Genomic DNA, 13,884 nt, shown 5'->3' on the forward strand with positions numbered 1-13,884 from the left:
AAAGTCCAGGGGATGGGGGGATGCGTTAGGGGGGCACTGCCTCAGTCCGGACACTTATGGTCAGGACCAGCAGCCGTGCAGGTAGAGAGGTGGAGGTGAAGGAACACTGGTTTCCCTTACTCCCTCCTGCATTTGTCCAAAGCCGGCTTAGAACTTCTTAGAGCAAGGTCCTTCTGTCGTCGTAGGTCTGATTCACACCTACAGCTCCCACAGTGCTCCGTAGAAACCAGAAGCACTTACCAAATGAATCAATGGCATTCTTTCACAACAGAATTCACTTTAGTAGTTTGACTCCTTTACATTCGGAATGCAGATAACTTGGGAAAAGTAAAAACTTTCAGCATTTATGTCAGGTCACTCTCTCATACACATTTAATTTACTAGTTCATTTCATTTATTGTCTGCTTCTCCCCACTGGAGTAAGCACCTGTGAGTCTCAGCCCCCCACTTTCTGGCAGGGGGCAAAGGTTTGCCATGAACTCCTCTCATAGTCCCCAAACAGCATTCCTGGCCTTTCTGCCAACAGTTTGGAAAAGATCGGATTCCAAATGAATTCAAGGGACGCCTGGGTGGCTCAGTTAAGGGTCTAATTTCAGCTCTGGTCATGATCGCAGGGTCCTGAGATCAAGTCCCGCATCAGGGTCCTTGCTCAGCAGGGAGCCTGCTTCTCCCTCTGCCTGCTGCTCCCCCTGCTTGTGCTCTCTCTCTGACAAATAAATAAATAAAATCTTAAAAAAACCGAACCAAACCAAAATGAATTCAAAATCTATTCACCCATATCTCCAGTAAACCTTTATCTCCTTCTCCTAATACATTTGTTCCCAGTGATCAAATTTGTGGGGAAAGTAAGATATTTCTTTCTCTGAGAAGGTATATAAGAATAGTGGAGGGCAAAACCTTTGGGCCACTTAATAGCCAAAAATATTGACTAGAGAAGGAAGAAAGTAAGAAAGGAGTGTCACCTGCATTGGCCATAACCTCCTGCGGGCGCTGTGTCTCTCCCCGATGCGGGGAGAGCAGAGCCACGTTTGGCAAATAGACTCAGCCCAGCCCTTCGGGACGAACAGGTGTCTGTGAGCCGGGCTGGCTGCTCGAGGTCCGCGGGTCCTGGGAGTTCTGGGTTCTACCCAGGACCGAGTGCTCCACTTCCCTACAGCTCTTCTCCCTCTTTTCCCTTTTCTGAACCCCTTGACGGGCCCCCATATCCCTGCATCAGATCTCAGCTCTAAGTGTTCTCTGATCTCCGGCTCAAAAGCAGAAAGAAGAAAAAAGCCCTCCAATCCCAGAGCTTTATTTTGTTTAAAAATAGATGAAGCGATCCTATTCTCTCTACCACTGGGTCTTCTCCTGGGGGTCTCCTGGGATCTTACTGAGCAAACGTGAAAGCCCCCCCCCTAACTGAGACGTCTCTCCTTTACTACCTGTAAAAGATAAAATTCCCTGATGTCTTATTAAAATATACAGCAATGTCTTCCTCAGCTATTTATACTGCTGACTTTTTCTTGATTTTTTTCCCTTTCCAGTTTAAAAACAAATGTCCCAGCCCTTCATTCCTACTGGCATTCCTGCCTTCCTAAGGGCTCCGGCCCAATCTCGACCTGCTTCAACTCCACCTCCCTCCCTGCCTCAATTCTTCCCATTTATTTCTACTACCTAAGGCTTCTTCAGAAGAAAACAAAGCCTCTACATCTCCCCTCTAAGCTCTTTCAGAGGCATGGCATATGAAGACTTCCATGAAAATGAAGAGTTCTTCAAAACACGTTTTTATCCCTCTGATCACTGGTGAGGAGGGCAATGTTTTGAAATATCACTTGATTCATTTTGCTTTCTCTGGCATATATTTTTTTCTTCCCCCACCACCAATCAGCCACTAAGAAAAAGGAAACTTAGGCTTAATGCCCTAGACAAGGGGAGAGTAGATAAACCTAGAATTTAAAAAAAAAAAAAAAAGCCATTGCTTTGTTTCAGATTTCAGTCTACGTGTGCAATGTCCCATAGACATATATATATCATTCTTTAGGCTTGAGAGCAAAGTTTCAAAGAGAGAAGATGATTTTCTCACAACTCCTAGATGTTCACTTATCAGGAACCCAAGCATGGAGAGGGGTCCAGAGAGTAAAGCACAGAGCAGAGATGTTGCAGGCTGGCAGGTGAGGGAACTTCCCAAAAACACAAGAGGAAAAAAGGACTTCCAGAGTCAGGTGCTGGGATCAATTCAGAGACATCTAATGGGTGAAGCCACTCGCGCCTGGCTTGGAGCAAGGGAGGCGAGACCCCAGGCAGCGTAGTAAAAGAAAATAGAAAAGAACGTGAGAGTTCCTCAAGAAGATGGGGCCTCCAAGGTTGCTCCTACCACAAGCAGCAGCAAATGGAATTTCTGGCTCCTCAGCAGGTGGACAGGAGATCTAGGTATCCTCAGGGACCCTGCGGGAACCCAAAGGGCCTGGGGACTGAGAAGGGGAGCTGGGATACATGGAGAAGGGGCAGCATGTGTGGTTCTCACCACTAAAAGCCAGGGAAAGGATCATGGCCACCAGCAGTGGTGATGCCCAAAGCCCCAGCAGGGCCCATGTCATTACCAACGCTGCTATAGCCAACCTCAGCCCACAGCAGAAGCAGAGATCCCCAGGGCAAAAGGAGGAGAAAAGAACTTTGTTCCAAAATTGATTTAAGAAAAATCCATCCAATCAGGATAACTGTCCTTGAATGAAATACATAGCATGCTTTCTGCTCCAAAATTTACCATGTGCATATTAACCTTTCTCCCCACTCTAACTTTCCCTACCATAATTCAGATGAAAACCCCCTTCAAACACTAGTGGACATGCAGATCTAAATCTAAATATCCCTTTGAGCAGAACTCTCTGGGTGCTTCTGGTCATTTCTTGGGCTTTCAGGTCTGTGTGTCCAGAATAAGCCACCCCAGGATCCCTGAGATGAACTGAAAAATGGAATGGGAGGCCACAGGAACAGAGTGGAACTGCCTTCCGGGCTGTTAACTCAAGAGAATTATTCACACTTGTACCTAATAATTTCCACCTCGGGTTCATGAAGGTTGATGATGAGTTGTGTCGGCAGAACTGCCTTCTTTGGATCTACTCCTCTTAATGGGATGGGTCGCACCTGGGAAGCACCTTGACCTCTTCCAAAGGGCCCTTTCCAAGGGTTCCCAGATGAGCTGTGGACTCTCCCCGCTCCCACCACCTTCTGATGGCATTACCTTCATTGATGATCTGCTTAGCCGCAACAGCTGAGGAGAGGTGAATGGGCTCCATGAAAATGCTTTCTGTTTCTGCATCTGAGACCATCGAGTACCTAAGAGAAGAGGGTATCTGTGTGAGATGACTCTGGGTAGCATCGGAATGGGAGGCATTCTTTTTAGACAAGAAACTTGGACCTGATTTTAGGCACAGTGGACAACAATGAGAGATAAAGGGAAAGCCTTCCTAAGTTTAAGAACCTGAGAATGCTGAACACTGTGGGTCAGTTGCCACCCGATTTCAAACCAGAGTTAGCATTAATGTGAGTTGATGTTTAAGGACACGGTAGTCTAGGCTGTGGAGGGAAAGGCATACAACTGTGGTTGGGGAGAACTTACCCCGATGTGATTCTCCTTCCTCTACTGGGTTCCCACCCTTGGATGTGCTGTTGATAATTTTTTCCCTCTAGTCCCTCTTTCTCTGTCGTCAGTACTCTAGGATGTCCCTAACCATGCTTATGTTACTTATGTTACTAAGGTTCTGCTGGATTGGTGGGCTGGTGGGCTGCCACCATTCCCTCCATGCCCTGAATCCTTGCCCTGTTTGAGAGAGAATGAGCTAAGAATGATGGGCTGGCACAGGGAAACAGGAAGGTATGCTCAGATGCACAGTCCTGATTCTGAACACAAGAAACCAAGGTTCAGCCTGAGCCCAGGGATGCAATCAAGTAACTTAGGAAAATGTCAAGCAATTTTCCAGAAATAATTCAACAGACATGTCCAAAGGGATATGAGGAACATAGTGAATTGTGGCAGAAACAAGGGATAGGACCATAGTATCAAGGTGGGTACCTGCCCTTTGTGGGTTCATCTCTTTTCCAGGCATTGGGGTGAACTTTGGGTCTATTTTTTCTTTTTTTGCTTAATCTTTCCTTTAAGTCCAAAGAGCTTAAAGAAAAATTTTCCCATCACACAAACTCCCTGTATTACCCCTTTATATAATCAACCCCTCCCTGAACCTCATCCCCTGCCAATCACTGATCTGTTTTCTGTCCCTACAGTGTGGCTTTTTCCAGAATGTTATATAAATTCAGTCATACCACTGTCTTTTGGTTCTGGCTTATTTCAGTTAGCAAAATGAATCTATAAGTCATCTGTTATATTGCATGAATCAATAATTTGTTACTGAATAATATTCCATTTTTTAGGCACCTCAGGCTGTTGCTACCATTGCTGTCACACTGTCTTGAGTCACAACTGGGTATTCTAGAGGGGAAAAAGATAATATTCCCACTGCTGGTTTGGTTGAACTTTGAATTCTGTCTTTCTCAATCGGCCTGCTACTATTTACTTTTCAGAGTCTTTAAACAGTGGCTGTATCCTTCTGTTCAGGTTTTACAAAGGCAATCCATGAGAGAGTGGTGGGTTTTTGCCATCTTACCCAGGACTGGAACCCCTGTTCTACTGTCTTTTTGCTATTAAATGTCTGAAGTCCATGTGTTTCATGATCCTTATAACTAACTTTATTTTATCTTTATGAAAGCCACAGGATCTTTTCGTTTGTGGTATCTAACTTCCCAATGATGTTTGTTGGCTTATTTTCTTCCATTGAGTATGGAATGGACACCATTTTTGAGTGCCTTCTAGGAACTTAATCCTAACAAAATTCCCACTCTGTAGGTATCATTATTCCCGCTTTAAAATGAGCAAACTGTGGCCCAGACAAGCTAATAAAATTCCCCAAGGCAGTAAACAAGAGGCAGGGCTAGGAGGCAAATACAGGGCCACCCTGCTCAAAGTCCAATCTTCTCTCCACTACAAGATGCCATTTAGATTAGACAGGGGAGGTGGAGTCGACTGGTGGATCCCCAAGCCCAACATAGACTTTGACACAGAAAAGTACTTCTAAAATACGTGTTGAAAGCACAGGTGGATACAGAGATGCATGGATGGATGGGGTTGAGTTGTGCTGGGTCCAGCTGAACTGAATGGAGCTAACTTGAGCAAAAATAAGTTTAGTTGAATTGATTAGCAGAACAATTTTCTCATGGTAGAAATCTACATGAGAGTCCTCCCTTGGGAGACAGGCGTGCTTAGGGCTAATAAGACTATGGAGAAAGAAATACCTTTGCCAAAAGAAAGGAGTAGCCTATGACTCTACTCAGAATGTTGCTAGACTTACCAGTGCACCATAAGGGACAGCACAGTGTAGAATTATTGTTGGTATTCCTGAGGGATTTCCAAGAGCAGTTGTGTTGGATTCCCATTCAAGCGTGGAGTACTCCTCTAGTACTCCAAGTACTCAAGAAGATGCATTCTTAAGTTAAGTATGATGGTGGGGGCGGGGGTGAATTAAGGGCGAAGTCAGTGGGATATTATCCTTGCATGGAACCACAGAGGTCTCATTATTTGGCAAAGGTAGTAAAGAGTAGAACACCCGGTGGGGGAGGGCATGGGCTCTGCAGAGGCACACATTAGGTCAATTTATTTACCCCCGTATCACCAGCCCATGGAAGGTGATCAGGCAGACTGAGATCAGACTGAATGGATCGTGGGTGGACAGACAGGTAGATGGATGAACAGACAGATGGATGGGTAAATGATTGGAATATGCCAGGTACTGGGCAAAGGTGATATGTCCAATATCACCCTGGGGAGCCAACCAAATGGTCTCCAGGTCCTGCTGCCTCTGTCCTTCTCCTTTCCAGCCTCAGCTTACACTGCCTTCCCTCTGGTTCACTCCTTTCTAGGAAGCTAGAAAGGCTTCCCATCCTCACCAAGCTTCCTTATGCCCTGGGGCTTTGCAGAAGCCTACTTCTACTGCCTAGATGCCCCCTAACTCCTGCTGTGTCTATCTCTGAGATCTCAGTTCAGTCTTCTCTTCTCTCTCATCTCTGCCTCTCGTTGCAACAGACGCCTTTCCTTTATAGTGCTTCTAGCAGATGCAATTTTACTTTTATTTATGAAATCATTTGATAAATACCCATCTCCTCTACTTAACCATACCCTCTATGAGGCAGGGACCATGCCTGATACTTTGAAGACTGTTATGTTCCCAGCACTGGGTACAATGTCTGGCACACAGTAAATGCTTAATAGGTATTTTCTGATTCGCTGATGGACTGAACTGGTCCCCAGTATGGGTCTGCCTCATAGCTGATACAGCAGCTTCAACAATTAGCAACAGGTATTTATCAAGTATCTGCTACTTGCTCATTATGTCACTGGATACCATAGCAAGCCCAGAAGCGAAACCACGCTCTAATTGTTCATGCTCACTCTCTGCCCTTGTGAGGCCAAGTTGGACACAATCTCGGAGGCCGGTGTTGTTAGTAATTTTTTCTTAGGGTAGATCTGTCAGTAATTTTTTCTTAGGGTAGATTAAAGGTGGCCCCGGATCTGGAACACTCTTCACACTTGCCTTGAATCTGGAGGATCTGTGACTGTTTTCACCAACAGAATACGGTAAAGGTGACACTGTGGCAGTCTGAGCCTCAGTCTGGCTCTCGTGTCTCTCTCATCGGAAGCCCTGAGCTTCCTCTACGAAGTCCTACTACCTCAGGACCACCGAGCTGACAAAGCCACGTCAACTGCTCCTGCTGAGCTCCTGGCCAATGGATGGCCACGTGCATGTGTCTCTTAGACGTGGCCCCTCCCCCTGTCATAGCGCCCCAGCTGACACCACACATACAAGCTGCCCAGTGGACTCCTGTCCAAATTCCTAATCCACAACGAGGGGAGCAAAATAAAATCATTGCCTTAATTCATTAGGTTTGGGGGTAAATTTGTTAAGTTGCAACAGTTTAACAGGCACGGTGCTATTCCAAGGGCTCGGAAGTGAGACTTGAGCATATGCTAAGGTGCCCTTCTCCCTAATAGTGATACAGAACCTAATAAATAGCAGCGAACGACCCAGATTTGTTGCAGTTGGGAAATAACAACAAAGTAACACCGGTAGGAGAGCAAACCCAGTCAACCTGCGGGCAGCTGGGCCCAGCTTTCAGGGCAGTCTATGTGAAACCAGCAACGTCTCACAGAACTAGAGCTGGAACCTCAACTGTTTCATAAATGTGAGTGATATCCTTGTGAGTAAGCAGTATTTGTTAAGGAAGTTTTACTCTTATTTATCAACATTTAATATTATTTATACTATTATTTTTAAATTTATACTATTATTAGTATAAATAATCATTTTTAAATTAAGGATTGGTATTATGTAAAATGAGTTTGGGGGGGTGGAATCAAAGCAAAACCCTGACCAGGGAATTGGCAAAAACCCCTGCGGTGTGTTGGGCCGAGAGGGGCTCGCTCCTGGCACATGCCGTCATCTCTCCTACAGGTCAGTTTTCTGTTTCTCTGCAGGCCTCCATGGCTCTGAGGCTTTCTCACATCTGTAGTCAGTATTCCACACAATTGGCATGACCTGAAGAGGGACAAAGGAGGAGCCCTCACTGGTCAGGCATGCAGAAAGCCTCGGAAGGAACCCACCCGGCCGTCTCACCTAGATTCCCGCCTGGAAGGATCGGCAAGCCCGTGATCAGGCCAATTTTCCTCAACAGCACTGACTTTAGATTGTATGGATTTGGTTTCACGTGACAAACACAGGGAACTAAGAATCTGTCTTAAATGTACCTGAACTCTGAGGCTATGAGTTTGATAGGGAGGATTTGAAATTAAAACCTGAAAACAGAAATGACACAGAAACATCCTTCCTTCTTGTGGGGAGTCAAGATGGAACTTCAGCTAAGGAGTCCGTCCAGAGGAGACTCTGGAAGACTCTATCCAGTACACTTTCCAGAAGCTGGCGGTGTTATGATTGAGGAGAGAGGGTGTGAAGAACAGCTTCTCTCCAGCCCCATGACATGTCTCTTCTTGGCTGCTCAGGCAAACATGTGAACAACAGTAAACTGAGCTCAGCATTACATCCTGTTGAGTCTAGGATGTAAATTATGAGTCACCTGCTAAGCGGAAAGGACACGCAAACCTAACAGTCCTAAATCGTTTTGCCACGGATACAGTTTACTAAGTCAAGTGTGGGGGTGGGACCCCAAAAGGACCCAGTGGAGAACAAAGTTGAGGCACAGAGAAGCGGCTCCTTTGTTTTCCATGGAGAAGCAGGCCCGCAGGGAAAGAAAAGAGGAAGGAAAGGGAGACCCTGAACCACCGGCCCTGTTTATATTTGCAAGGTCAGTGAGACAGTGGCTCTGGAGGTTTTGATTTATGACCACATCTGTGCCTCTACCGCAGACCTGAGACAGAGTGAAATGACACTCACACCCTGATTGGAAAGCAGCGAGGGCTGGCTGCTCAAAAAGATGGGCAGGGTAGGAGCGAATCTAGGATCGATATACCCCTCATCACAGGTTCACAAAGCAGCAGCTAAAAAGCCTTGAGGGTGATTTGAAAGAGAAACAATAAAGCAGAGTTTGATGGACTTCCTAACCAAGAGCAGGAGACTGGTGCCATTTTCTCTAAACCTGTGTTTTTCAAAATTGCAGACTGTGACCCATTAGTGTATCATAAAATCAATTCAATGGGTCCTGCCTGGCATCTGGAAAAGGAAGGAAGGAAGGGAGGGAGGGTGGATGGCTGGGCGGAGGGTAGAGGAGAGAGGGGAGGGGAGGAGAAGGAAAGAAAGAGGAAAAGAGAAAAAGAGAGTAGACTAGTACTAGCCATTTTAAGATAAATATAATTTCGTGAAACCTATTTTTTTATTAATACCGACCTGAATGTATGTTCTGAGTGGAGCTGCAAATGGCATGTCTTACCCTGGATAACAGTCACCAAAGTTTGAAATCCACTGCTTTAATCCAATTGTCAGGTTGTCAAGGCACAGAACAGGTCCTTCAACCCAGACCCCCTGCCAGCGGATCAGTTCATTTCAAGGAGACCCTTGGAAATGCAATGGATGCAGCGGCCCAGGAGGGGGTGTCTATCTTGATTTGGCTTTTGCAAAAAAGGAACGGATTTCTGAGTTTCTTCTAAGTGTACATTTACTCCAGAGAAAGTGACCGCACAAGCAAAGTTCAGGTTCCAAAGAAGGAGAGGAAGTCAGCAATGAAAGCAAATTGATTTATAGCAAACTGCTTCTGTCAGGCTTTGTGAAAGCTGTGAAAATCTTCATGGAAAAAGAAATAGAAAAGAGAAAAGGTAGCTAGGAGTAGCCGTTTCCCAAGGACACACAGACCTGACACTTCATGCCCTCATGTCAGTCCCACCTGCTGTTACCAGCCATGGAGACCTCCCTGTAGGGAAATCACAACATAGTTAAGGAACTTCACCAAAGGGGGCTAGGGAAATTCTGTCACAAGAGATGGCCTGAGCAGATAATCAAGGAGTTCTAGAAACTGTAAAGGCTTAACAATTTCAGATCCAAAAAGCCAAAGCAAGAAATGCATTTTAACTTGGAAAGAAAGAAAGGAAAACAGGGTGGAGGAACAAGATGGCAAAGGAGCAGGAGACCTAAATATCGTGGGGTCCCAGGAGTTCGGCTAGGTGGTTAGCAAACCATTCTGAGCACCTACAAACTCAACAAGAGATCGAAGAGAAGAACAGCAACAATTCTATGAAGAGAAATCGACCACTTTCTGGAAGGTCGGACATGCAGAGAAGTGAATCCGAGGCGATATACGGGAAGATAGACCGTGGGGGGAGGGCTGGCTCCTGGCAAGTGAGAGAGCAGCAGAGCAAAATCAGAACTTTTAGAAGTCTGCTCCAGTGAGGGATGTCACTCCAGAGGTTAAGCAGGGGTGGAGCCCTCACAGGGACAGTGTGGTCTCAGGACCCGTGAGGTCACAAAAAGACCGGGGGTGCCTGAGTGTGGCAGAGCTCCCAGGTATTGAGCAGGGAGAGTAGGCTCTCAGCTCGGGGTTACCTTAAATTGATATCTGAGGCACAGTCGGGCCACTGCTCCTCAAGCAGGGACCCCACAAGTGGCAGGTCTGGGGAGACTCACCTTCCTCCTCTGGGAGGAGTGGCACAGGAGCGCAGGACAGGAATCTGCTGGGTTTGGAGACTCCAAATGGGGCACGTGCCAGAGACTAAATGCTCGGTCACAGGCCGGGTGAGCTCAGAGCACGATGGAGACCAGGGAGACGAGAGGGACTGATGGCGTTTTCCTGAAGGCACACCCAGGAGTGGGGCGCTGAGCTCTCAGCTCCCCCAGTCGGAGACTGGGCGGCCGCCATCTTCATTCCCGTCCTCCAAGGCAGTACAGAAAGTGCTCAGGGAACAAAAGCTCTGAGCGCAAACCGGAGCAGATTGCTTAGCCCGGCCCCTGGCGAGGGTGGTGGATTTCCACCTCCCACAAAGACATTTGAGAATCACAGCAACAGGCCCCCCGCACCCCCAGATCAGGAAGAACATCCAGCCAAGACCAAGTTCACCAACTAATTCAGAGCTAGGGGGAATACAGCATATAGAATTTATGGCTTTTTTCCCCAAGATTCTTTAGTCACTCAAAGCTAAATATTTTAAAATTTTATTTTTTTCTTATTCTATTTTTTAAAAACTTTTCCTCCTTACTATTTTAACATTTTTAACTACTTTACCTTATGAATACATTTTTAAAAATCTTTTAAAATTTTCATTTTTATAGTCATAAGTATCCCTTCATTGTATTTAAGCTTATTTTTTGTATACATACAGGTTTTTCTTTCTTTAAAATTTTAGGCTACAGTTTCTTCTAATAGATCAAATATACCCTAAATCTGGAGAATGGCTTTGTTCTAGTCTCCATCCTGATCACATTCTTTCCTTCTTTTTTTCTTTTTTCAACCAACTTCTTCTCATATCAATTCCTTTCTTAGAATCTTTTTAAGATTTTCAACTTTACAGTCATATTCCATCCCTTCGTGTTTACCCTATTTTTGCATATATGTAAGTTTTTCTTTTTTAAAATTTTGGGAGGCAGTCTCTTCTAACAGACCAATATACACCCAAAATCAACTCTGTGGCTATGTTCTATTCACCAGTCCAATTATTTTTTTTTTCCCCTCCTTTCTTCTCCCCCAGGTTTTGTGTCTCTTCTGATTTGGTTAGTGTATATTTTTCTGGGGTCATTGCTACCCTTTTAGTATTTTGTTCTCTCATTCATCTAGTCAATCTGGATAAAATGACAAGGTGGAAAAACTCACTTCAAAAAAAAGAACAAGAGGCAGTACTGATGGCTAGGGATCTAATCAATATGGACATTAGTAAAATTTCAGAAACAGAGTTCAGAGTGATGATTACCAATGTACTAGCTGGACTCAAAAAAGGCCTGGAAGATACTAGAGAAACCCTTTCTGGAGAAATAAACGAACTAAAATCTAAACAAGATGAAATTTAAAAAGTTATCAATGAGGTACAATTAAAATTGGAGGCTCTTACTGCTACGATAAATGAGACAGAAGAGAGAATGAGTGATATAGAAGACCAAATGATCGAGAATAAAGAAGTTGAGAAAAAGAGAGACAAACAACTACTGGACCATAAGAAGAGAATTCAAGAGATAAGTGATACTGTGAGATGAAACAGTATTAAAATAATTGGGCTCCCAGAAGAAGAAAGACTGGGGGGCAGAAGGCATATTGGAGCAAGTTATAGCAGAGAATTCCCCTAGTTTGGCAAAGGGAACAGCATAAAATCCAGGAGACACAGAGAACCCCCCTCAAAATCAATAAAAATAGATCCATACCCAGTCATCTAATAGTAAAATTTACAAGTCTCGGTGACAAACAGAAAACTCTGAAAGCAGCTCAGGACAAGAGGTCTGTAACATACAATGGTAGAAATATTAGATTGGCAGCAGACCTACCCACAGAGACCTGGAAGACCAGAAAGGACTGGCATGATATATTCAGAGCACTAAATAAGAAAAATATGCAGTCAACAATACTATATCCAGCTAGGCTCTCGTTGAAAATAGAAGGAGAGATAAAAAGCTTCCAAGACAAGCAAAAGCTAAAAGAATTTGCAAACACTAGACCAGCTACACAGGAAATATTGGAAGGGATCTTCTGAGCAAAGAGAGAGCCCAAAAGCAACAGACCAGAATGGAAGAGAGACAATATACAATAACAGTCACCTTACAGGCAATACAATGGCACTAAATCCATATCTTTCAATAGTTACCCTGAATGTAAATGGACTAAATGCCCTAATCGAGAGACACAGGGTATCAGAATGGATAAAAAAACATGACCCATCAATATGCTGTCTGTAAGAAGCTCATTGAAGAACCTAAAATACCTCCAGATTGAAAGTGAAGGGGTGGAAAACCATTTACCATGCTAATGGACGTCAAAAGAAAGCTGGGGTGGCAATCCTTATATCAGATCAATTAGATTTTAAGCCAGACTATAATAAGAGATGAGAAAGGACACTATATCATACTCAAAGGGTCTTTCCAACAAGAAGATCTAACAATTTAAAATACCTATGCCCCTAACATGGGAGCAGCCAATTATATAAACCAATTAATAACAAAATCCAAGAAACACATCAACAAAAAATACAAAAAATAGTAGGGGACTTTGACACCCCCCCCCCACAAAAAGGATAGATCATCTCAGCAAAAGATCAACAAGGAAACAAAGGCTTAAAAGGATGCACTGGACCAAATGGACATCACAAGTGTATTCAGAACATCCCATCCCAAAGCAACAGAATACACATTCTTTTCTAGTGTACATGGAACATTGTCCAGAATAGATCACATCCTGGGTCACAAATCAGGTCTCAACTGGTACCAAAGACTGGGATCATTCCTTGCATATTTTCAGACCATAATGCTTTGAAACTAGAACCCAACCACAAGAGGAAAGTTGGAAAGATCTCAAATACATGGAGGCTGAAGAGCATCCTACTAAGGAATGGGTCAACCAGGAAATTAAAGAAGAATTACAAAAATTCATGGAAACAAATGAAAATGAAAACACAACTGTTCAAAATCTCTGGGACACAGCAAAGGTGGTCCTGAGAGGAAAGTAAATAGCAATACAAGAAAAAAGAAAGGTCTCAAGTACACAACCTAACCCTATACCTAAAGGAGCTAGAGAGAGAACAGCAAAGAAAGCCTAAAACCAGCAGGAGAAGAGAAATCATAAAGATGAAAGCAGAAATCAGTGAAATAGAAACTAAAAGAACAGCAGAACAAATCAACAAAATCAGGAGCTGGTTCTTTGAAAGAATTAATAGGATTGATAAACTCCTGGCCAGACTAATCAAAAAAAGAGAGGGAGGGGGATCCAATTCAATTAATTAATTTAATTAATTAATTGATTAATTAAATTAATAAAATCATGAATGAAAGAGGTGAGATCACAACCAACACCAAAGAAATAAAAACAATTATAAGAACATATTATGAGCAACTATACGCCAGCAAATTTGACAATCCAGAAGAAATGGATGCATTCCTGGAAACTACCAAAACTGAACCAGGAAGAAATAGAAAACCTGAACAGACCCATAATCAGTAAGGAGATTGAAGCAGTCATTAAAAATCTCCCAAACAAGAGCTCAGGGCCAGATGGTTTCCCAGGGGAATTCTACCAAACATTTAAAGAAGAATTAATACCTAGTCTCCTGACACTGTTCCAAAAAATAGAAATGGAAGGAGAACTTCCAAACTCATTTTATGAGGCCAGCATTATCTTGATCCCAAAACCAGACCAAGACCCATCAAAAAGGAGAATTACAGA

At 44.0% G+C, this 13,884-nt stretch overlaps 1 protein-coding gene across 4 annotated transcripts in view; it reads right to left on the reverse strand.

The window, feature by feature from the left end:
* Positions 1-13,884, reverse strand: part of STYXL2 (serine/threonine/tyrosine interacting like 2) — a 73,027-nt gene that overhangs the window by 11,472 nt on the left and 47,671 nt on the right. For all 4 annotated transcript variants that reach the window (XM_004756728.3, XM_004756729.3, XM_004756730.3 and 1 more), the window contains one exon: positions 3,221-3,315. In XM_004756728.3, the coding sequence (XP_004756785.2) occupies positions 3,221-3,315 (95 nt within the window). The remainder of the gene's footprint in view (positions 1-3,220; positions 3,316-13,884) is intronic.

Source organism: Mustela putorius, unplaced genomic scaffold (genome assembly GCF_011764305.1).
Source record: "Mustela putorius furo isolate JIRA1106 unplaced genomic scaffold, ASM1176430v1.1 tig00000785_pilon_pilon_pilon, whole genome shotgun sequence".
Lineage (NCBI taxonomy): Eukaryota > Metazoa > Chordata > Mammalia > Carnivora > Mustelidae > Mustela > Mustela putorius.